The following is a 21977-nucleotide window of genomic DNA, read 5'->3' as shown; positions in this document are numbered from 1 at the left end:
AGACCGCCTGCCCGATTTTTTATAAGAAAACCATGGACAAAGAAAAAAAGACTATAAAAAGATGAGTAACTAAGAAGAAGCTATCTACAAGGACGTGAGAACTTTTTTGTGCCCGGTAGCAAGAAGCTTTAAAAGGGCGTGGGGAGATGCCTGGCAAGCTAACGAGTGAGGCTGGAATCACGGCTGCACCTCTTTTGATATCTGGTCGACCCCAAACAGCCGGCAGGAGGTCTTCCATTCGAGAGAGGTGTGAGTATCTAACTTTGCTTAAATTGCATTTGTTGATACTAGAACAGAGTAAAACTCGTCCTTGTAGACCACTGTAAATATGGAGTGGTTACGGAAGCAGGCAGAGAAATATGCCGGCACACCCCAGCTGGAGGGGGTTAATGTGGAAACCACGTGGCTAAATTGTATGCGATGGTTTACCACAGAGAACAGGGAACTAGATAGAAAGAATTTGCTACGGAAAAGTAATAGCCAGGTAGCGGCTTTGTGTAAGACAGTCATAACCTTTGATCAGGCTCTTGATAAACAGTCTACACAACAATATGTTAACATGATCACCCGGGGAGGGGCAGCGTATAGGGAGAGATTAGAAAAGCTGAGTGAGATGCTGGAGCTAGCACGGAAGCACAGAGAGGAGGGGTGCGAGCAGCAGCAGATGAGAGCAGTTATGTCACAGATGGACACTGAAGCTTCGAGACACAGTGCTGATGTAAATACAGGTGTAGACTGGAGAAGAGTTAGGAGAATGGGTGAAGTAGTACATCATAAGATATAGTGTCCCAACAGCTCCAGCTTATGCAGACACAGTTGAGGAAAGATATATTGTCCCAACAGCTCCAGCATATGCAGACCCTAGGTTAGGTGTGATGCTGCTTCTACCCAGAGAAAAAAAATCCCTGGCCAAATGTCACTGGTCCTTCTTAAATTTGTTAAAAATTTGCCTAATTGGGAGGAAGGTAAGGGAGTGTTTTGTTAGGACGATGCAGTCCGAGGTGAAGGGTGATGAGTCCAATGTTTTTGCGTACCATTCACCTTGGGGTGTATCTGCTGATTCAGGGAGGCCAGGAGTTCCGGGGGGGTATGCGCAGCTGCCGAGAATGGGCAGGTCCCGTTCGGCAGAGCCCCCACGGGATCCCATGAGAGGTCCTCCCTTGTGTTATTTTTGAGGACAGTTGGGACACTTTAAACGTTTTTGTCCCAACTTTGTGCCAGGGCATATATCCCGAGAACCCCGTGAGCCCTTTAACCCCCAACGGCCCCGGGAGTTCTCTAGACCACCTTTCGGAGTTAGACCTCCGTGTCCAGCAGTGAATGACCCTAGGCAGTATCAGCAGTACAACGGTCTTCAAATGGTTAACCCAGTCTCACAGGAGCCTTCTGCTCCTGCTCCTTCCCCAATAGCTTTCACTCATCCGCACCCGGAGATCCATGCTATTCAGGGAGGTGTCACTCCTCCTTGTCCCTATGCTCCGCTGATTAAGGAGCTACGGGAACATGAGGACCAGACCCTGACTAAGGATCTCTTTGTGGTGGAGGTGGCAGCTGTTGGACGGAAGCCGTGTCCAGATGGGGATGATGGATTTTTTGGGCTTCCCACTGCAGGTAACACTGATTGATGGAGTATTCCCCGTTCCCCTTACCCTCCTTGCCCCCCTTTCCCTGGGCAGGGACGGTAGACCTTATGTCAGGGAGAATAGCGTGGTTGCCATGGGAAGACATCCTCATCGATACAGGAGCCTCAGTTTCAATAACACGACACAAATTGCAGTCACCCCCTGGACTGCCTGAGACCACCACGTTGGTAGAATTTGGGGGCTCCTGTATTAAAACAGTAAAAAGTCGTCCAGTGAACCTGAGATTTCAGGACACAGGGGGATCGAAGCAAAGGGGTCTTCGATGCGCTTTTTGGGTAAACCCACAGTTACTGTACACGATTTTGGGAACTGATGTTTTGGGAGCAATGGGACTTGTTGTTGATTTATGTAACAAAGTCTTGTGGCGGAACAAAGAAGCCACTATCTGTTCTGTAATTGTCCCTGTAGAGGAGGAGGAGGAGAGTCATAAATTACCCATTGCTAGTTTCGGAGCATGTACTGGTGAAAATGTTGAAAATACTGACAATGATGCTTTAAAGAATGAATTGAAGCAAAAGTTCCCCGAATTGTGGATTTCAAAGAGAACTGATTGTGGGTTAATGCAAACTCAGGTTAAAATAGATGGTGAAAAACTGCCACCTTTCCAGCGCCAGTATCGTATTCCGGAGGACGCAATCCCTTACATAAGGGTTGCGGTCAGTGAATTGTTAAAGCAAGGTGTTGTTGTGAAAGGTAATTCCCCATGTAACAGTCCTATTCTACCTGTAAAAAAGGAAGATGGCAGTTTCCGAATGGTAGTAGACCTGAGACATGTAAATAAGTACACTCCCTCAGCAGCCCACCTTGTTGCATCTGTCCCTGAAGTTATGTCACAGCTGAGGAGTGATTGTAAAGTGTTTTCTTGTTTAGACATTGCAAATGGCTTTTTCTCAGAACCCCTAACACCTGAATCTGCCCTCCGCTTCGCATTCACTTTTGAGAATGTGCAATACTTGTTCACGCGGCTGCCCATGGGATTTCACAGTTCTCCTGTGTATTTCCATCAGGCATTAGCTCAGGTGTTAGAACCCCTTGGCTATGGAGACAAAGTCTTACAGTATGTGGATGATCTATTGATTCAAACTGTCGATGAATGTGAACACAGAGAAACCCTTGAAAATGTTTGTCAGACTTTACAAGAAGCAGGACTCAAAATGAGTCTAGATAAAGTACAATTGATGAAATCAGAGGTTAAATTTCTGGGTGTGTCTGTCTCAGCAGAAGGAAAGAGACCCATGCATGATAGGGTTAAAGCTATTCAGGCTGTCCCCCATACCAACTAACATTACTGAACTCAGAAAATGTTGGGGTCTTATTAATTTTTCCAGAGAATTTATTGAAGATTTTGCTAATTTGGCTAAACCACTGTATGATTTATTGAAAAATGCTGATGATGACTTTACCCCTGTAACTGTAGAAGGAGCAGCCTTACAGGCTTTTGAGGGATTGAAGCGCGCCCTTACGGCAGCTGCTGCATTGATTAACCCTGACCCTTCCCAGCCTTTTTACATTCAGACTCACACTGGTGATATCTCTATTTCTTCGGTGCTTCTGCAAAAATGGCCCAAAGAAAGCCCAGAAGTATCTAGTCAGCTGTATGCCTTAGGTTATTACTCTAGGTTGCTTACACCCGTGGAAAAAGGATTCACTCAGTGCATGAAGCACCTACTGGGCGTGCACTGGACTATGAATCAAGTGAGACATATAGAGGGATTTGCTCCTTTAAGTTTACAAACCCCGCATGTTACTTTAAAAACTCTGCTGCAGAAATTCTTAAACAAATTGAGCAGCGGGGCAAAGAATTCTCAAAATTATGGTCCTTCTGAAAAAATTAAAGGACACCAGAGGCTGATTCCTGATCCCCACATCCTTGGCAATGCATATGTAGATCACGCAGCCAAGGAAGCTGCACTTACGGGCGATGACAAATATCCCCAAGAAGTCATCGCTGCAGTCACAAAAAAACCCCGAGAGCCCCCCTTGTTTTTTTCTCCTCTTCAAGATCTTGTAAAGACACAGGAGAAGGATGGAGACTCATCCCTGTTCAATTCCCTTGAGTCCCTGCCCAATGAAGGGGACGGGCTAGCGCCTTACATCCCAACAACAATGATTAAGTCTTTGCTCAAATTTTCAAGCTAAAAAGGTGATAAAATTGTTCATATCAATCAGTGTAGACTTCTTAATTATTTTACTGAGATTTATGGTAAGGACTGATACTCCACTCTTTTTTTTTCTATTTTCTCCAGGTCCGCTGAAGATTTTCATATTCGACTCCTGGGACCATGAACCTATTGGATGATCAGGAGAAGATGTTTCATACTATACAGTGGGACTCTGATAGTGTGAGAGGGGGAGCAGATCAGGAGAATTCAGAAGACAAAGAATGAGAAGAAAAAGACCAAAAGACTTGACTATTGTGCAACTTATTTTTTTTCGGGACTATTTCAATTATTTTTTTATTATGTGTTTGTGCTATTTTTAGGGACTTTTGCCTTACACACACACGTGAATAAAGTGCTGAATTACCTCAATATTCTTATTTTCAGTAATTCACCCATGAATATTACAGTACTGTATGTTGTACTCTGGATAGAGTACAAGAGGGGGACTTGTAAGAGAATGGTCAGCCATAATATACTGAGTGGCCATGTTGTCTCTAGCAGCTATTTTGTTGAAAGTTAGAGAAGATTCAACTTTTACAAAAGAGCTAATAAAATGTACTAAATGGAGGATGGAAAATGAGATCATGTCTCTTACCAACTTCAGTAGATGTGCATAGAGGAAGATTGGATCAATAGGGGAACAGGTCACCAAATATATGGTCAGTATGCTTATACGTGATAGTGTGGTAGCGAAGTGTAGAGTAGTTAAAATGTCAGGATGTAAGAATTTATGGACCTAGACTGGAGACGATGATGAGATTGAAGGCAATAGCCATGCATAATCCTGACTTATATGGGTCTTTAATGTCGTGTAACAAAAAGTAAATTGAAAGGGTCATATTATTTATCAGTATATCGTAAAATACCTATTTATGTGGATTACCTTATGTATGCCTCAAAATTATACTATGGACGCCCCTCTGCGGCAAAATGCAGCTTTCTTTGTTCTGATAATGTATAAGAAGCTCTTGTTACTGTTGCTTGTTGCCATTCCATCGCCATCAGGCCGTCGTACCACACCATGATCTAGCACGAGGCCTTATCATCGCCAGACTTCCCAGCGAATCTCTGCCGGTCTGCATTCCTGTTTTTGCCCGCATATTCCAACTCCTCTGTTATCCTGTATCTGTTTTGCCGTGCATCTCCGAATAAACTTCAACCTCAGCTTCGAGAAGGATTGTCTGCAATTTTGTCCGGCTCTTCCAGCTCTCCCGATAAGAACATTTTCTTACAGCCTCCAGCACTGACCTCCACCCGCAGAGCCACACTCCACATAGAGAATAATGAAGCCTCCGGCACCGACCTCCACCCGCACTCCACATAGAGAATAATGGAGTCTCCAGCACCGACCTCCACCCACAGAGCCACACTCCACATAGAGAATAATGAAGCCTCCGGCACCGACCTCCACCCGCACTCCACATAGAGAATAATGGAGTCTCCAGCACCGACCTCCACCGGCAGAGCCACACTCCACATAGAGAATAATGAAGCCTCCGGCACCGACCTCCACCCGCACTCCACATAGAGAATAATGGAGTCTCCAGCACCGACCTCCACCGGCAGAGCCACACTCCACATAGAGAATAATGAAGCCTCCGGCACCGACCTCCACCCGCACTCCACATAGAGAATAATGGAGTCTCCAGCACCGACCTCCACCGGCAGAGCCACACTCCACATAGAGAATAACAAAGCCTCCGGCACCAACCTCCACCCGCAGAGCCACACTCCACATAGAGAATAATGGAGCCTCCGGCACCGACCTCCACCCGCAGAGCCGCACTCCACATAGAGAATAATGGAGCCTCAGGCACCGACCTCCACCCGCAGAGCCGCACTCCACATAGAGAATAATGGAGCCTCCGGCACCCACCTCCACCCGCAGAGCCGCACTCCACATGGAGGTCGGTGCCGGAGGCTCCATTATTCTCTACCTGCAGAGCCACACTCCACATAGAGAATAATGGAGCCTCCGGCACCGACCTCCACCCGCAGAGCCGCACTCCACATAGAGAATGGAGCCTCCGGCACCGACCTCCACCCGCAGAGCCGCACTCCACATAGAGAATAATGGAGCCTCCAGCACCGACCTCCACCCGCAGAGCCGCACTCCACATAGAGAATAATGGAGCCTCCGGCACCGACCTCCACCCGCAGAGCCGCACTCCACACAGAGAATAATGGAGCCTCCGGCACCGACCTCCACCCGCAGAGCCGCACTCCACAAAGAGAAAAATGGAGCCTCCAGCACCGACCTCCACCCGCAGAGCCGCACTCCACATAGAGAATAATGGAGCCTCCAGCACCGACCTCCACCCGCAGAGCCACACTCCACATAGAGAATAATGGAGCCTATGGCACCGACCTCCACCCGCAGAGCCGCACTCCACATAGAGAATAATGGAGCCCCCAGCACCGACCTCCACCCGCAGAGCCGCACTCCACATAGAGAATAATGGAGCCTCCGGCACCGACCTCCAAACGCAGAGCCGCACTCCACATAGAGAATAATGGAGCCTCCAGCACCGACCTCCACCCGCAGAGCCACACTCCACATAGAGAATAATGGAGCCTCCGGCACCGACCTCCACCCGCAGAGCCACACTCCACATAGAGAATAATGGAGCCTCCGGCACCTACCTCCACCCGCAGAGCCGCACTCCACATAGAGAAAAATGGAGCCTCCAGCACCGACCTCCACCCGCAGAGCCGCACTCCACATAGAGAATAATGGAGCCTCCGGCACCGACCTCCACACGCAGAGCCGCACTCCACATAGAGAATAATGGAGCCTCCAGCACCGACCTCCACCCGCAGAGCAGCATTCCACATAGAGAATAATGGCGCCTCCAGCACCGACCTCCACACGCAGAGCCGCACTCCACATAGAGAATAATGGAGCCTCCGGCACCTACCTCCACCCACAGAGCAGCATTCCACATAGAGAATAATGGAGCCTCCAGCACCGACCTCCACCCGCAGAGCCGCACTCCACATAGAGAATAATGGAGCCTCCGGCACCTACCTCCACCCACAGAGCAGCACTCCACATAGAGAATAATGGAGCCTCCAGCACCGACCTCCACCCGCAGAGCTGCACTCCTCATAGAGAATAATGGAGCCTCCAGCACCGACCTCCACCCACAGAGCCGCACTCCACATAGAGAATAATGGAGCCTCCGGCACCGACCTCCACCCGCAGAGCCACACTCCACATAGAGAATAATGGAGCCTCCAGCACCGACCTCCACCCGCAGAGCCACACTCCACATAGAGAATAATGGAGCCTCCAGCACCGACCTCCACCCCCAGAGACGCACTCCACACAGAGAATAATGGAGCCTCCAGCACCGACCTCCACCCCCAGAGACGCACTCCACATAGAGAATAATGGAGCCTCCAGCACCGACCTTCACCCGCAGAGCCGCACTCCACATAGAGAATAATGGAGCCTCCAGCACCGACCTCCACCCGCAGAGCTGCACTCCACATAGAGAATAATGGAGCCTCCGGCACCGACCTCCACCCGCAGAGCTGCACTCCACATAGAGAATAATGGAGCCTCCGGCAGCGACCTCCACCCACAAAGCCGCACTCCACATAGAGAATAATGGAGGCTCCGGCACCGACCTCCACCCGCAGAGCCGCACTCCACATATTAATAATGGAGCCTCCAGCACTGACCTCCACCCGCACTCCCCATAGAGAATAATGGAGCCTCCGGCACCTACCTCCACCCGCAGAGCCACATTCCACATAGAGAATAATGGAGCCTCCAGCACCGACCTCCACACGCAGAGCCACACTCCACATAGGGAATAATGGAGCCTCCAGCACCGACCTCCACACGCAGAGCCGCACTCCATATAGAGAATAATGGAGCCTCCAGCACCGACCTCCACCCGCAGAGCCGCACTCCACATAGAGAATAATGGAGCCTCCAGCACCGACCTCCACCCGCAGAGCCGCACTCCACATAGAGAATAATGGAGCCTCCAGCACCGACCTCCACCCGCAGAGCCGCACTCCACATAGAGAATAATGGAGCCTCCAGCACCGACCTCCACCCACAGAGCCGCACTCAAGTTAGTCTGCAGTTAGCTATTACAGACTAACTTGAGTCTGGTTGGAATCTGAGCCATAATTGCCAAATCCTCCAATCTGTGGTCAGCAGCATAGAGGCTTATATAATGGGACACATTCTCTCATCTTCTCCATATCATGGCTTTCCTCTCAGAATATCTCTGTCCATAATACCACAGTCCGGTGGAGCTTGTGCCTGTAACCCTAATGCTATTAGGGCATTGTGCACACGTTGCAGAATTGCCTGTGGAATTTTCTGCCTCTCTTGTCAGAAAACGCAGGTAAAAATCAGCACTGTTTGATGTGGATTTTTATGTATTTTTTCCTGCAGATTTGTCTGCGTTTTTGTAAGCTAAATCAAGACATGTTATTTAACAAAAAAAAAGATTTGTAATGTCATTTCTTTGTCCAACCTCTTCTTTTACATACTTCATTGAAGACCATAATATCATCACACACCATGGTCTAAAGCAGGGGTCTCAAACTCGTCAGAGTAAATGGGCCGCACATAAAAATAAATTTGAGCTGGGGGGCCGCATTCCTTTCAAACTTAATACACACCGTACACGTGCGGCTCCGCTCCGTACACCTCGGGGACACACGCGGCTCCGCTCCGTACACCTCGGGGACACACGCGGCTCCGCTCCGTACACCTCGGGGACACACGCGGCTCCGCTCCGTACACCTCGGGGACACACGCGGCTCCGCTCCGTACACCTCGTACACACACGGCTCCGCTCTGTACACCTCGTACACACACGGCTCCGCTCCGTACACCTCGTACACACACGGCTCCGCTCCGTACACCTCGTACACACACGGCTCCGCTCCGTACACCTCGGGGACACACGCGGCTCCGCTCCGTACACCTCGGGGACACACACGGCTCCGCTCCGTACACCTCGGGGACACACGGCTTTGCTCCGTACACCTCGTACACACACGGCTTTGCTCCGTACACCTCGTACACACACGGCTTTGCTCCGTACACCTCGTACACACACGGCTCCGCTCCGTACACCTCGTACACACACGGCTCCGCTCCGTACACCTCGTACACACACGGCTTTGCTCCGTACACCTCGTACACACACGGGTCCGCTCCGTACACCTCGTACACACACGGGTCCGCTCCGTACACCTCGTACACACACGGCTCCGCTCCGTACACCTCGTACACACACGGCTCCGCTCCGTACACCTCGTACACACACGGCTCCGCTCTGTACACCTCGGGGACACACACGGCTCCGCTCCGTACACCTCGGGGACACACACGGCTCCGCTCCGTACACCTCGGGGACACACGGCTTTGCTCCGTACACCTCGTACACACACGGCTTTGCTCCGTACACCTCGTACACACACGGCTTTGCTCCGTACACCTCGTACACACACGGGTCCGCTCCGTACACCTCGTACACACACGGCTTTGCTCCGTACACCTCATACACACACGGCTCTGCTCCGTACACCTCGTACACACACGGCTCTGTTCCGTACACCTCGTACACACACGGCTTTGCTCCGTACACCTCATACACACACGGCTCTGCTCCGTACACCTCGTACACACGCGGCTCCGCTCCGTACACCTCGTACACACACGGCTCCGCTCCGTACACCTCGTACACACACGGCTCCGATCCGTACACCTTGTACACACACGGCTCCGCTCCGTACACCTCGTACACACACGGCTCCTCTCCGTACACCTCGTACACACACGGCTCCGCTCCGTACACCTCGTACACACACGGCTCCACTCCGTACACCTCGTACACACACGGCTCCGCTCCGTACACCTCTAACACACAGGGCTCCGCTCAGTACACCTTGTACACACACGGATCTGCTCCATCCACCCTGTAAACCCCTCCTAAGTCCACACATAAACTTACCTTCATCCAGTACCATGAAAACCAGCACACTGACAGCAGCGTCTGGCACACAGACAGCGTCCTACACACACTGAGGCCCCTGATCATGTGACCCCTGACTCCTCCCCTCCTGTGACCTCATCACAGGTCCTGTGCAGTGTGTGAAATGTGACATCGCCACTCCTGAATGCAATGATGGGAAGTTCGGCTCTTTTTGGTGATCATTGGGCTCCGCTCACCATAAGGAGCCGGCTCTTTTGGCTCTTTAAACGGCTCTTTTTTTAAATAGGAATCCGTTTCCACAGTCATCGTTCTAGGTCTTTGCCTGTACAGTGAGGCCTCATTCTCCACCTGTATAAGGATCTAGTGATGCAGTGTAGACTGTTATTCAGCATTGCTGTGTCCTCAGATTGTCAGCTCTTGTGATCAGGCCCCGGCTCCTCGCTCCGGTCTCTCCTGTACAGTGAGGCCTCATTATACCCCTGTATAAGGATCTAGTGGCGCAGTGTAGACTGTTATTCAGCATTGCTGTTTCCTCAGATTGTCAGCTCTTGTGATCAGGCCCCGGCTCCTCGCTCCGGTCTCTCCTGTACAGTGAGGCCTCATTCTCCACCTGTATAAGGATCTAGTGACACAGTGTAGACTGTTATTCAGCATTGCTGTGTCCTCAGATTGTCAGCTCTTGTGATCAGGCCCCTGCTCCTCGCTCCGGTCTCTCCTGTACAGTGAGGCCTCATTATACCCCTGTATAAGGATCTAGTGACGCAGTGTAGACTGTTATTCAGCATTGCTGTGTCCTCAGATTGTCAGCTCTTGTGATCAGGCCCCGGCTCCTCGCTCCGGTCTCTCCTGTACAGTGAGGCCTCATTATACCACTGTATAAGGATCTAGTGACGCAGTGTAGACTGTTATTCAGCATTGCTGTTTCCTCAGATTGTCAGCTCTTGTGATCATGCCCCGGCTCCTCGCTCCGGTCTCTCCTGTACAGTGAGGCCTCATTCTCCACCTGTATAAGGATCTAGTGACGCAGTGTAGACTGTTATTCAGCATTGCTGTTTCCTCAGATTGTCAGCTCTTGTGATCAGGCCCCTGCTCCTCGCTCCGGTCTCTCCTGTACAGTGAGGCCTCATTCTCCACCTGTATAAGGATCTAGTGACGCAGTGTAGACTGTTATTCAGCATTGCTGTTTCCTCAGATTGTCAGCTCTTGTGATCAGGCCCCTGCTCCTCGCTCCGCTCTCTCCTGTACAGTGAGGCCTCATTATACCCCTGTATAAGGATCTAGTGACGCAGTGTAGACTGTTATTCAGCATTGCTGTCTCCTCAGATTGTCAGCTCTTGTGATCAGGCCCCTGCTCCTCGCTCCGCTCTCTCCTGTACAGTGAGGCCTCATTATACCCCTGTATAAGGATCTAGTGACGCAGTGTAGACTGTTATTCAGCATTGCTGTTTCCTCAGATTGTCAGCTCTTGTGATCAGGCCCCTGCTCCTCGCTCCGCTCTCTCCTGTACAGTGAGGCCTCATTATACCCCTGTATAAGGATCTAGTGACGCAGTGTAGACTGTTATTCAGCATTGCTGTCTCCTCAGATTGTCAGCTCTTGTGATCAGGCCCCTGCTCCTCGCTCCGCTCTCTCCTGTACAGTGAGGCCTCATTATACCCCTGTATAAGGATCTAGTGACGCAGTGTAGACTGTTATTCAGCATTGCTGTTTCCTCAGATTGTCAGCTCTTGTGATCATGCCCCGGCTCCTCGCTCCGGTCTCTCCTGTACAGTGAGGCCTCATTATACCCCTGTATAAGGATCTAGTGACGCAGTGTAGACTGTTATTCAGCATTGCTGTTTCCTCAGATTGTCAGCTCTTGTGATCAGGCCCCTGCTCCTCCCTCCGCTCTCTCCTGTACAGTGAGGCCTCATTATACCCCTGTATAAGGATCTAGTGACGCAGTGTAGACTGTTATTCAGCATTGCTGTCTCCTCAGATTGTCAGCTCTTGTGATCAGGCCCCTGCTCCTCGCTCCGCTCTCTCCTGTACAGTGAGGCCTCATTATACCCCTGTATAAGGATCTAGTGACGCAGTGTAGACTGTTATTCAGCATTGCTGTCTCCTCAGATTGTCAGCTCTTGTGATCAGGCCCCTGCTCCTCGCTCCGCTCTCTCCTGTACAGTGAGGCCTCATTATACCCCTGTATAAGGATCTAGTGATGCAGTGTAGACTGTTATTCAGCATTGCTGTGTCCTCAGATTGTCAGCTCTTGTGATCAGTCCTCTGCTCCTCGCTCCGGTCTCTCCTGTACAGTGAGGCCTCATTATACCCCTGTATAAGTATCTAGTGACGCAGTGTAGACTGTTATTCAGCATTGCTGTTTCCTCAGATTGTCAGCTCTTGTGATCATGCCCCGGCTCCTCGCTCCGGTCTCTCCTGTACAGTGAGGCCTCATTATACCCCTGTATAAGGATCTAGTGACGCAGTGTAGACTGTTATTCAGCATTGCTGTTTCCTCAGATTGTCAGCTCTTGTGATCAGGCCCCTGCTCCTCGCTCCGCTCTCTCCTGTACAGTGAGGCCTCATTATACCCCTGTATAAGGATCTAGTGACGCAGTGTAGACTGTTATTCAGCATTGCTGTCTCCTCAGATTGTCAGCTCTTGTGATCAGGCCCCTGCTCCTCGCTCCGCTCTCTCCTGTACAGTGAGGCCTCATTATACCCCTGTATAAGGATCTAGTGACGCAGTGTAGACTGTTATTCAGCATTGCTGTGTCCTCAGATTGTCAGCTCTTGTGATCAGTCCTCTGCTCCTCGCTCCGGTCTCTCCTGTACAGTGAGGCCTCATTATACCCCTGTATAAGTATCTAGTGACACAGTGTAGACTGTTATTCAGCATTGCTGTCTCCTCAGATTGTCAGCTCTTGTGATCAGGCCCCGGCTCCTCGCTCCGGTCTCTCCTGTACAGTGAGGCCTCATTCTCCACCTGTATAAGGATCTAGTGACGCAGTGTAGACTGTTATTCAGCATTGCTGTTTCCTCAGATTGTCAGCTCTTATGATCAGGCCCCTGCTCCTCGCTCCGCTCTCTCCTGTACAGTGAGGCCTCATTATACCCCTGTATAAGGATCTAGTGACGCAGTGTAGACTGTTATTCAGCATTGCTGTCTCCTCAGATTGTCAGCTCTTGTGATCAGGCCCCTGCTCCTCGCTCCGCTCTCTCCTGTACAGTGAGGCCTCATTATACCCCTGTATAAGGATCTAGTGACGCAGTGTAGACTGTTATTCAGCATTGCTGTTTCCTCAGATTGTCAGCTCTTGTGATCATGCCCCGGCTCCTTGCTCCGGTCTCTCCTGTACAGTGAGGCCTCATTATACCCCTGTATAAGGATCTAGTGACGCAGTGTAGACTGTTATTCAGCATTGCTGTTTCCTCAGATTGTCAGCTCTTGTGATCAGGCCCCTGCTCCTCCCTCCGCTCTCTCCTGTACAGTGAGGCCTCATTATACCCCTGTATAAGGATCTAGTGACGCAGTGTAGACTGTTATTCAGCATTGCTGTCTCCTCAGATTGTCAGCTCTTGTGATCAGGCCCCTGCTCCTCGCTCCGCTCTCTCCTGTACAGTGAGGCCTCATTATACCCCTGTATAAGGATCTAGTGACGCAGTGTAGACTGTTATTCAGCATTGCTGTGTCCTCAGATTGTCAGCTCTTGTGATCAGTCCTCTGCTCCTCGCTCCGGTCTCTCCTGTACAGTGAGGCCTCATTATACCCCTGTATAAGTATCTAGTGACGCAGTGTAGACTGTTATTCAGCATTGCTGTTTCCTCAGATTGTCAGCTCTTGTGATCAGGCCCCTGCTCCTCGCTCCGGTCTCTCCTGTACAGTGAGGCCTCATTATACCCCTGTATAAGGATCTAGTGACGCAGTGTAGACTGTTATTCAGCATTGCTGTCTCCTCAGATTGTCAGCTCTTGTGATCAGGCCCCTGCTCCTCGCTCCGGTCTCTCCTGTACAGTGAGGCCTCATTATACCCCTGTATAAGGATCTAGTGACACAGTGTAGACTGTTATTCAGCATTGCTGTCTCCTCAGATTGTCAGCTCTTGTGATCAGGCCCCTGCTCCTCGCTCCGGTCTCTCCTGTACAGTGAGGCCTCATTATACCCCTGTATAAGGATCTAGTGACGCAGTGTAGACTGATATTCAGCATTGCTGTCTCCTCAGATTGTCAGCTCTTGTGATCATGCCCCGGCTCCTCGCTCCGGTCTCTCCTGTACAGTGAGGCCTCATTATACCCCTGTATAAGGATCTAGTGACGCAGTGTAGACTGTTATTCAGCATTGCTGTTTCCTCAGATTGTCAGCTCTTGTGATCAGGCCCCGGCTCCTCGCTCCGGTCTCTCCTGTACAGTGAGGGCCTCATTCTCCACCTGTATAAGGATCTAGTGACACAGTGTAGACTGTTATTCAGCATTGCTATCTCCTCAGATTGTCAGCTCTTGTGATCAGGCCCCTGCTCCTCGCTCCGCTCTCTCCTGTACAGTGAGGCCTCATTATACCCCTGTATAAGGATCTAGTGATGCAGTGTAGACTGTTATTCAGCATTGCTGTGTCCTCAGATTGTCAGCTCTTGTGATCAGGCCCCGGCTCCTCGCTCCGGTTTCTCCTGTACAGTGAGGCCTCATTATACCCCTGTATAAGGATCTAGTGACGCAGTGTAGACTGTTATTCAGCATTGCTGTTTCCTCAGATTGTCAGCTCTTGTGATCAGGCCCCTGCTCCTCGCTCCGCTCTCTCCTGTACAGTGAGGCCTCATTATACCCCTGTATAAGGATCTAGTGACGCAGTGTAGACTGTTATTCAGCATTGCTGTCTCCTCAGATTGTCAGCTCTTGTGATCAGGCCCCTGCTCCTCGCTCCGGTCTCTCCTGTACAGTGAGGCCTCATTATACCCCTGTATAAGGATCTAGTGACGCAGTGTAGACTGTTATTCAGCATTGCTGTCTCCTCAGATTGTCAGCTCTTGTGATCAGGACCCTGCTCCTCGCTCCGGTCTCTCCTGTACAGTGAGGCCTCATTATACCCCTGTATAAGGATCTAGTGACGCAGTGTAGACTGTTATTCAGCATTGCTGTTTCCTCAGATTGTCAGCTCTTGTGATCAGGCCCCTGCTCCTCGCTCCGGTCTCTCCTGTACAGTGAGGCCTCATTATACCCCTGTATAAGGATCTAGTGACGCAGTGTAGACTGTTATTCAGCATTGCTGTGTCCTCAGATTGTCAGCTTTTGTGATCAGGCCCCGGCTCCTCGCTCCGGTCTCTCCTGTACAGTGAGGCCTCATTATACCCCTGTATAAGGATCTAGTGACGCAGTGTAGACTGTTATTCAGCATTGCTGTGTCCTCAGATTGTCAGCTTTTGTGATCAGGCCCCGGCTCCTCGCTCCGGTCTCTCCTGTACAGTGAGGCCTCATTATACCCCTGTATAAGGATCTAGTGACGCAGTGTAGACTGTTATTCAGCATTGCTGTGTCCTCAGATTGTCAGCTCTTGTGATCAGGCCCCTGCTCCTCGCTCCGGTCTCTCCTGTACAGTGAGGGCCTCATTCTCCACCTGTATAAGGATCTAGTGACGCAGTGTAGACTGTTATTCAGCATTGCTGTCTCCTCAGATTGTCAGCTCTTGTGATCAGGCCCCTGCTCCTCGCTCCGGTCTCTCCTGTACAGTGAGGCCTCATTATACCCCTGTATAAGGATCTAGTGACGCAGTGTAGACTGTTATTCAGCATTGCTGTTTCCTCAGATTGTCACCTCTTGTGATCAGGCCCCTGCTCCTCGCTCCGGTTTCTCCTGTACAGTGAGGCCTCATTATACTCCTGTATAAGGATCTAGTGACGCAGTGTAGACTGTTATTCAGCATTGCTGTCTCCTCAGATTGTCAGCTCTTGTGATCAGGCCCCTGCTCCTCGCTCCGGTCTCTCCTGTACAGTGAGGCCTCATTATACCCCTGTATAAGGATCTAGTGACGCAGTGTAGACTGTTATTCAGCATTGCTGTTTCCTCAGATTGTCAGCTCTTGTGATCAGGCCCCTGCTTCTCGCTCCGCTCTCTCCTGTACAATGAGGCCTCATTATACCCCTGTATAAGGATCTAGTGACGCAGTGTAGACTGTTATTCAGCATTGCTGTTTCCTCAGATTGTCAGCTCTTGTGATCAGGCCCCTGCTCCTCGCTCCGGTCTCTCCTGTACAGTGAGGCCTCATTATACCCCTGTATAAGGATCTAGTGACGCAGTGTAGACTGTTATTCAACATTGCTGTGTCCTCAGATTGTCAGCTCTTGTGATCAGGCCCCGGCTCCTCGCTCCGGTCTCTCCTGTACAGTGAGGCCTCATTATACCCCTGTATAAGGATCTAGTGACGCAGTATAGACTGTTATTCAGCATTGCTGTTTCCTCAGATTGTCAGCTCTTGTGATCAGGCCCCTGCTCCTCGCTCCGCTCTCTTCTGTACAGTGAGGCCTCATTATACCCCTGTATAAGGATCTAGTGACGCAGTGTAGACTGTTATTCAGCATTGCTGTCTCCTCAGATTGTCAGCTCTTGTGATCAGGCCCCTGCTCCTCGCTCCGGTCTCTCCTGTACAGTGAGGCCTCATTATACCCCTGTATAAGGATCTAGTGACGCAGTGTAGACTGTTATTCAGCATTGCTGTTTCCTCAGATTGTCACCTCTTGTGATCAGGCCCCTGCTCCTCGCTCCGGTTTCTCCTGTACAGTGAGACCTCATTATACCCCTGTATAAGGATCTAGTGACGCAGTATAGACTGTTATTCAGCATTGCTGTTTCCTCAGATTGTCAGCTCTTGTGATCAGGCCCCTGCTCCTCGCTCCGCTCTCTCCTGTACAGTGAGGCCTCATTATACCCCTGTATAAGGATCTAGTGACGCAGTGTAGACTGTTATTCAGCATTGCTGTCTCCTCAGATTGTCAGCTCTTGTGATCAGGCCCCTGCTCCTCGCTCCAGTCTCTCCTGTACAGTGAGGCCTCATTATACTCCTGTATAAGGATCTAGTGACGCAGTGTAGACTGTTATTCAGCATTGCTGTCTCCTCAGATTGTCAGCTCTTGTGATCAGGCCCCTGCTCCTCGCTCCGGTCTCTCCTGTACAGTGAGGCCTCATTCTCCACCTGTATAAGGATCTAGTGACGCAGTGTAGACTGTTATTCAGCATTGCTGTTTCCTCAGATTGTCAGCTCTTGTGATCAGGTCCCTGCTCCTCGCTCCGCTCTCTCCTGTACAATGAGGCCTCATTATACCCCTGTATAAGGATCTAGTGACGCAGTGTAGACTGTTATTCAGCATTGCTGTTTCCTCAGATTGTCAGCTCTTGTGATCAGGCCCCTGCTCCTCGCTCCGGTTTCTCCTGTACAGTGAGACCTCATTATACCCCTGTATAAGGATCTAGTGACGCAGTATAGACTGTTATTCAGCATTGCTGTTTCCTCAGATTGTCAGCTCTTGTGATCAGGCCCCTGCTCCTCGCTCCGGTCTCTCCTGTACAGTGAGGCCTCATTATACCCCTGTATAAGGATCTAGTGACGCAGTGTAGACTGTTATTCAGCATTGCTGTGTCCTCAGATTGTCAGCTCTTGTGATCAGGCCCCGGCTCCTCGCTCCGGTCTCTCCTGTACAGTGAGGCCTCATTATACCACTGTATAAGGATCTAGTGACGCAGTGTAGACTGTTATTCAGCATTGCTGTTTCCTCAGATTGTCAGCTCTTGTGATCATGCCCCGGCTCCTCGCTCCGGTCTCTCCTGTACAGTGAGGCCTCATTCTCCACCTGTATAAGGATCTAGTGACGCAGTGTAGACTGTTATTCAGCATTGCTGTTTCCTCAGATTGTCAGCTCTTGTGATCAGGCCCCTGCTCCTCGCTCCGGTCTCTCCTGTACAGTGAGGCCTCATTCTCCACCTGTATAAGGATCTAGTGACGCAGTGTAGACTGTTATTCAGCATTGCTGTTTCCTCAGATTGTCAGCTCTTGTGATCAGGCCCCTGCTCCTCGCTCCGCTCTCTCCTGTACAGTGAGGCCTCATTATACCCCTGTATAAGGATCTAGTGACGCAGTGTAGACTGTTATTCAGCATTGCTGTCTCCTCAGATTGTCAGCTCTTGTGATCAGGCCCCTGCTCCTCGCTCCGCTCTCTCCTGTACAGTGAGGCCTCATTATACCCCTGTATAAGGATCTAGTGACGCAGTGTAGACTGTTATTCAGCATTGCTGTTTCCTCAGATTGTCAGCTCTTGTGATCAGGCCCCTGCTCCTCGCTCCGCTCTCTCCTGTACAGTGAGGCCTCATTATACCCCTGTATAAGGATCTAGTGACGCAGTGTAGACTGTTATTCAGCATTGCTGTCTCCTCAGATTGTCAGCTCTTGTGATCAGGCCCCTGCTCCTCGCTCCGCTCTCTCCTGTACAGTGAGGCCTCATTATACCCCTGTATAAGGATCTAGTGACGCAGTGTAGACTGTTATTCAGCATTGCTGTTTCCTCAGATTGTCAGCTCTTGTGATCATGCCCCGGCTCCTCGCTCCGGTCTCTCCTGTACAGTGAGGCCTCATTATACCCCTGTATAAGGATCTAGTGACGCAGTGTAGACTGTTATTCAGCATTGCTGTTTCCTCAGATTGTCAGCTCTTGTGATCAGGCCCCTGCTCCTCCCTCCGCTCTCTCCTGTACAGTGAGGCCTCATTATACCCCTGTATAAGGATCTAGTGACGCAGTGTAGACTGTTATTCAGCATTGCTGTCTCCTCAGATTGTCAGCTCTTGTGATCAGGCCCCTGCTCCTCGCTCCGCTCTCTCCTGTACAGTGAGGCCTCATTATACCCCTGTATAAGGATCTAGTGACGCAGTGTAGACTGTTATTCAGCATTGCTGTCTCCTCAGATTGTCAGCTCTTGTGATCAGGCCCCTGCTCCTCGCTCCGCTCTCTCCTGTACAGTGAGGCCTCATTATACCCCTGTATAAGGATCTAGTGACGCAGTGTAGACTGTTATTCAGCATTGCTGTGTCCTCAGATTGTCAGCTCTTGTGATCAGTCCTCTGCTCCTCGCTCCGGTCTCTCCTGTACAGTGAGGCCTCATTATACCCCTGTATAAGTATCTAGTGACGCAGTGTAGACTGTTATTCAGCATTGCTGTTTCCTCAGATTGTCAGCTCTTGTGATCATGCCCCGGCTCCTCGCTCCGGTCTCTCCTGTACAGTGAGGCCTCATTATACCCCTGTATAAGGATCTAGTGACGCAGTGTAGACTGTTATTCAGCATTGCTGTTTCCTCAGATTGTCAGCTCTTGTGATCAGGCCCCTGCTCCTCGCTCCGCTCTCTCCTGTACAGTGAGGCCTCATTATACCCCTGTATAAGGATCTAGTGACGCAGTGTAGACTGTTATTCAGCATTGCTGTCTCCTCAGATTGTCAGCTCTTGTGATCAGGCCCCTGCTCCTCGCTCCGCTCTCTCCTGTACAGTGAGGCCTCATTATACCCCTGTATAAGGATCTAGTGACGCAGTGTAGACTGTTATTCAGCATTGCTGTGTCCTCAGATTGTCAGCTCTTGTGATCAGTCCTCTGCTCCTCGCTCCGGTCTCTCCTGTACAGTGAGGCCTCATTATACCCCTGTATAAGTATCTAGTGACACAGTGTAGACTGTTATTCAGCATTGCTGTCTCCTCAGATTGTCAGCTCTTGTGATCAGGCCCCGGCTCCTCGCTCCGGTCTCTCCTGTACAGTGAGGCCTCATTCTCCACCTGTATAAGGATCTAGTGACGCAGTGTAGACTGTTATTCAGCATTGCTGTTTCCTCAGATTGTCAGCTCTTATGATCAGGCCCCTGCTCCTCGCTCCGCTCTCTCCTGTACAGTGAGGCCTCATTATACCCCTGTATAAGGATCTAGTGACGCAGTGTAGACTGTTATTCAGCATTGCTGTCTCCTCAGATTGTCAGCTCTTGTGATCAGGCCCCTGCTCCTCGCTCCGCTCTCTCCTGTACAGTGAGGCCTCATTATACCCCTGTATAAGGATCTAGTGACGCAGTGTAGACTGTTATTCAGCATTGCTGTTTCCTCAGATTGTCAGCTCTTGTGATCATGCCCCGGCTCCTCGCTCCGGTCTCTCCTGTACAGTGAGGCCTCATTATACCCCTGTATAAGGATCTAGTGACGCAGTGTAGACTGTTATTCAGCATTGCTGTTTCCTCAGATTGTCAGCTCTTGTGATCAGGCCCCTGCTCCTCCCTCCGCTCTCTCCTGTACAGTGAGGCCTCATTATACCCCTGTATAAGGATCTAGTGACGCAGTGTAGACTGTTATTCAGCATTGCTGTCTCCTCAGATTGTCAGCTCTTGTGATCAGGCCCCTGCTCCTCGCTCCGCTCTCTCCTGTACAGTGAGGCCTCATTATACCCCTGTATAAGGATCTAGTGACGCAGTGTAGACTGTTATTCAGCATTGCTGTGTCCTCAGATTGTCAGCTCTTGTGATCAGTCCTCTGCTCCTCGCTCCGGTCTCTCCTGTACAGTGAGGCCTCATTATACCCCTGTATAAGTATCTAGTGACGCAGTGTAGACTGTTATTCAGCATTGCTGTTTCCTCAGATTGTCAGCTCTTGTGATCAGGCCCCTGCTCCTCGCTCCGGTCTCTCCTGTACAGTGAGGCCTCATTATACCCCTGTATAAGGATCTAGTGACGCAGTGTAGACTGTTATTCAGCATTGCTGTCTCCTCAGATTGTCAGCTCTTGTGATCAGGCCCCTGCTCCTCGCTCCGGTCTCTCCTGTACAGTGAGGCCTCATTATACCCCTGTATAAGGATCTAGTGACACAGTGTAGACTGTTATTCAGCATTGCTGTCTCCTCAGATTGTCAGCTCTTGTGATCAGGCCCCTGCTCCTCGCTCCGGTCTCTCCTGTACAGTGAGGCCTCATTATACCCCTGTATAAGGATCTAGTGACGCAGTGTAGACTGTTATTCAGCATTGCTGTCTCCTCAGATTGTCAGCTCTTGTGATCATGCCCCGGCTCCTCGCTCCGGTCTCTCCTGTACAGTGAGGCCTCATTATACCCCTGTATAAGGATCTAGTGACGCAGTGTAGACTGTTATTCAGCATTGCTGTTTCCTCAGATTGTCAGCTCTTGTGATCAGGCCCCGGCTCCTCGCTCCGGTCTCTCCTGTACAGTGAGGGCCTCATTCTCCACCTGTATAAGGATCTAGTGACACAGTGTAGACTGTTATTCAGCATTGCTATCTCCTCAGATTGTCAGCTCTTGTGATCAGGCCCCTGCTCCTCGCTCCGCTCTCTCCTGTACAGTGAGGCCTCATTATACCCCTGTATAAGGATCTAGTGATGCAGTGTAGACTGTTATTCAGCATTGCTGTGTCCTCAGATTGTCAGCTCTTGTGATCAGGCCCCGGCTCCTCGCTCCGGTTTCTCCTGTACAGTGAGGCCTCATTATACCCCTGTATAAGGATCTAGTGACGCAGTGTAGACTGTTATTCAGCATTGCTGTTTCCTCAGATTGTCAGCTCTTGTGATCAGGCCCCTGCTCCTCGCTCCGCTCTCTCCTGTACAGTGAGGCCTCATTATACCCCTGTATAAGGATCTAGTGACGCAGTGTAGACTGTTATTCAGCATTGCTGTCTCCTCAGATTGTCAGCTCTTGTGATCAGGCCCCTGCTCCTCGCTCCGGTCTCTCCTGTACAGTGAGGCCTCATTATACCCCTGTATAAGGATCTAGTGACGCAGTGTAGACTGTTATTCAGCATTGCTGTCTCCTCAGATTGTCAGCTCTTGTGATCAGGACCCTGCTCCTCGCTCCGGTCTCTCCTGTACAGTGAGGCCTCATTATACCCCTGTATAAGGATCTAGTGACGCAGTGTAGACTGTTATTCAGCATTGCTGTTTCCTCAGATTGTCAGCTCTTGTGATCAGGCCCCTGCTCCTCGCTCCGGTCTCTCCTGTACAGTGAGGCCTCATTATACCCCTGTATAAGGATCTAGTGACGCAGTGTAGACTGTTATTCAGCATTGCTGTGTCCTCAGATTGTCAGCTTTTGTGATCAGGCCCCGGCTCCTCGCTCCGGTCTCTCCTGTACAGTGAGGCCTCATTATACCCCTGTATAAGGATCTAGTGACGCAGTGTAGACTGTTATTCAGCATTGCTGTGTCCTCAGATTG

General features: G+C 50.6%; 3 protein-coding genes across 3 annotated transcripts in view; 1 reads left to right on the top strand and 2 right to left on the bottom strand.

Moving 5' to 3' along the window:
- Window positions 1-7295, bottom strand: part of LOC141047061 (uncharacterized) — a 105185-nt gene extending 97890 nt beyond the window's left edge. The window contains exon 1 of the mRNA XM_073541991.1: window positions 7219-7295. Within this exon, the coding sequence (XP_073398092.1) occupies window positions 7219-7245 (27 nt within the window). The 5' untranslated portion in view covers window positions 7246-7295. The remainder of the gene's footprint in view (window positions 1-7218) is intronic.
- Window positions 1-9897, bottom strand: part of LOC141047062 (uncharacterized) — a 65391-nt gene extending 55494 nt beyond the window's left edge. The window contains exon 1 of the mRNA XM_073541993.1: window positions 9793-9897. The gene's annotated coding sequence lies outside the window, so the exon portion shown is untranslated. The remainder of the gene's footprint in view (window positions 1-9792) is intronic.
- The window catches only part of LOC141047167 (uncharacterized), a 549720-nt gene that overhangs the window by 376373 nt on the left and 151370 nt on the right, over window positions 1-21977 (top strand). The gene's annotated exons all lie outside the window — the stretch shown is intronic.

The sequence above is a fragment of the Dendrobates tinctorius genome, unplaced genomic scaffold (assembly GCF_039654945.1).
Source record: "Dendrobates tinctorius isolate UK_male_01 unplaced genomic scaffold, ASM3965494v1 ptg000126l, whole genome shotgun sequence".
Classification (NCBI taxonomy): Eukaryota; Metazoa; Chordata; class Amphibia; order Anura; family Dendrobatidae; genus Dendrobates; species Dendrobates tinctorius.
Note: the sequence above shows the minus strand (reverse complement) of the source record. Positions and strands in the feature narration are given on the sequence as shown.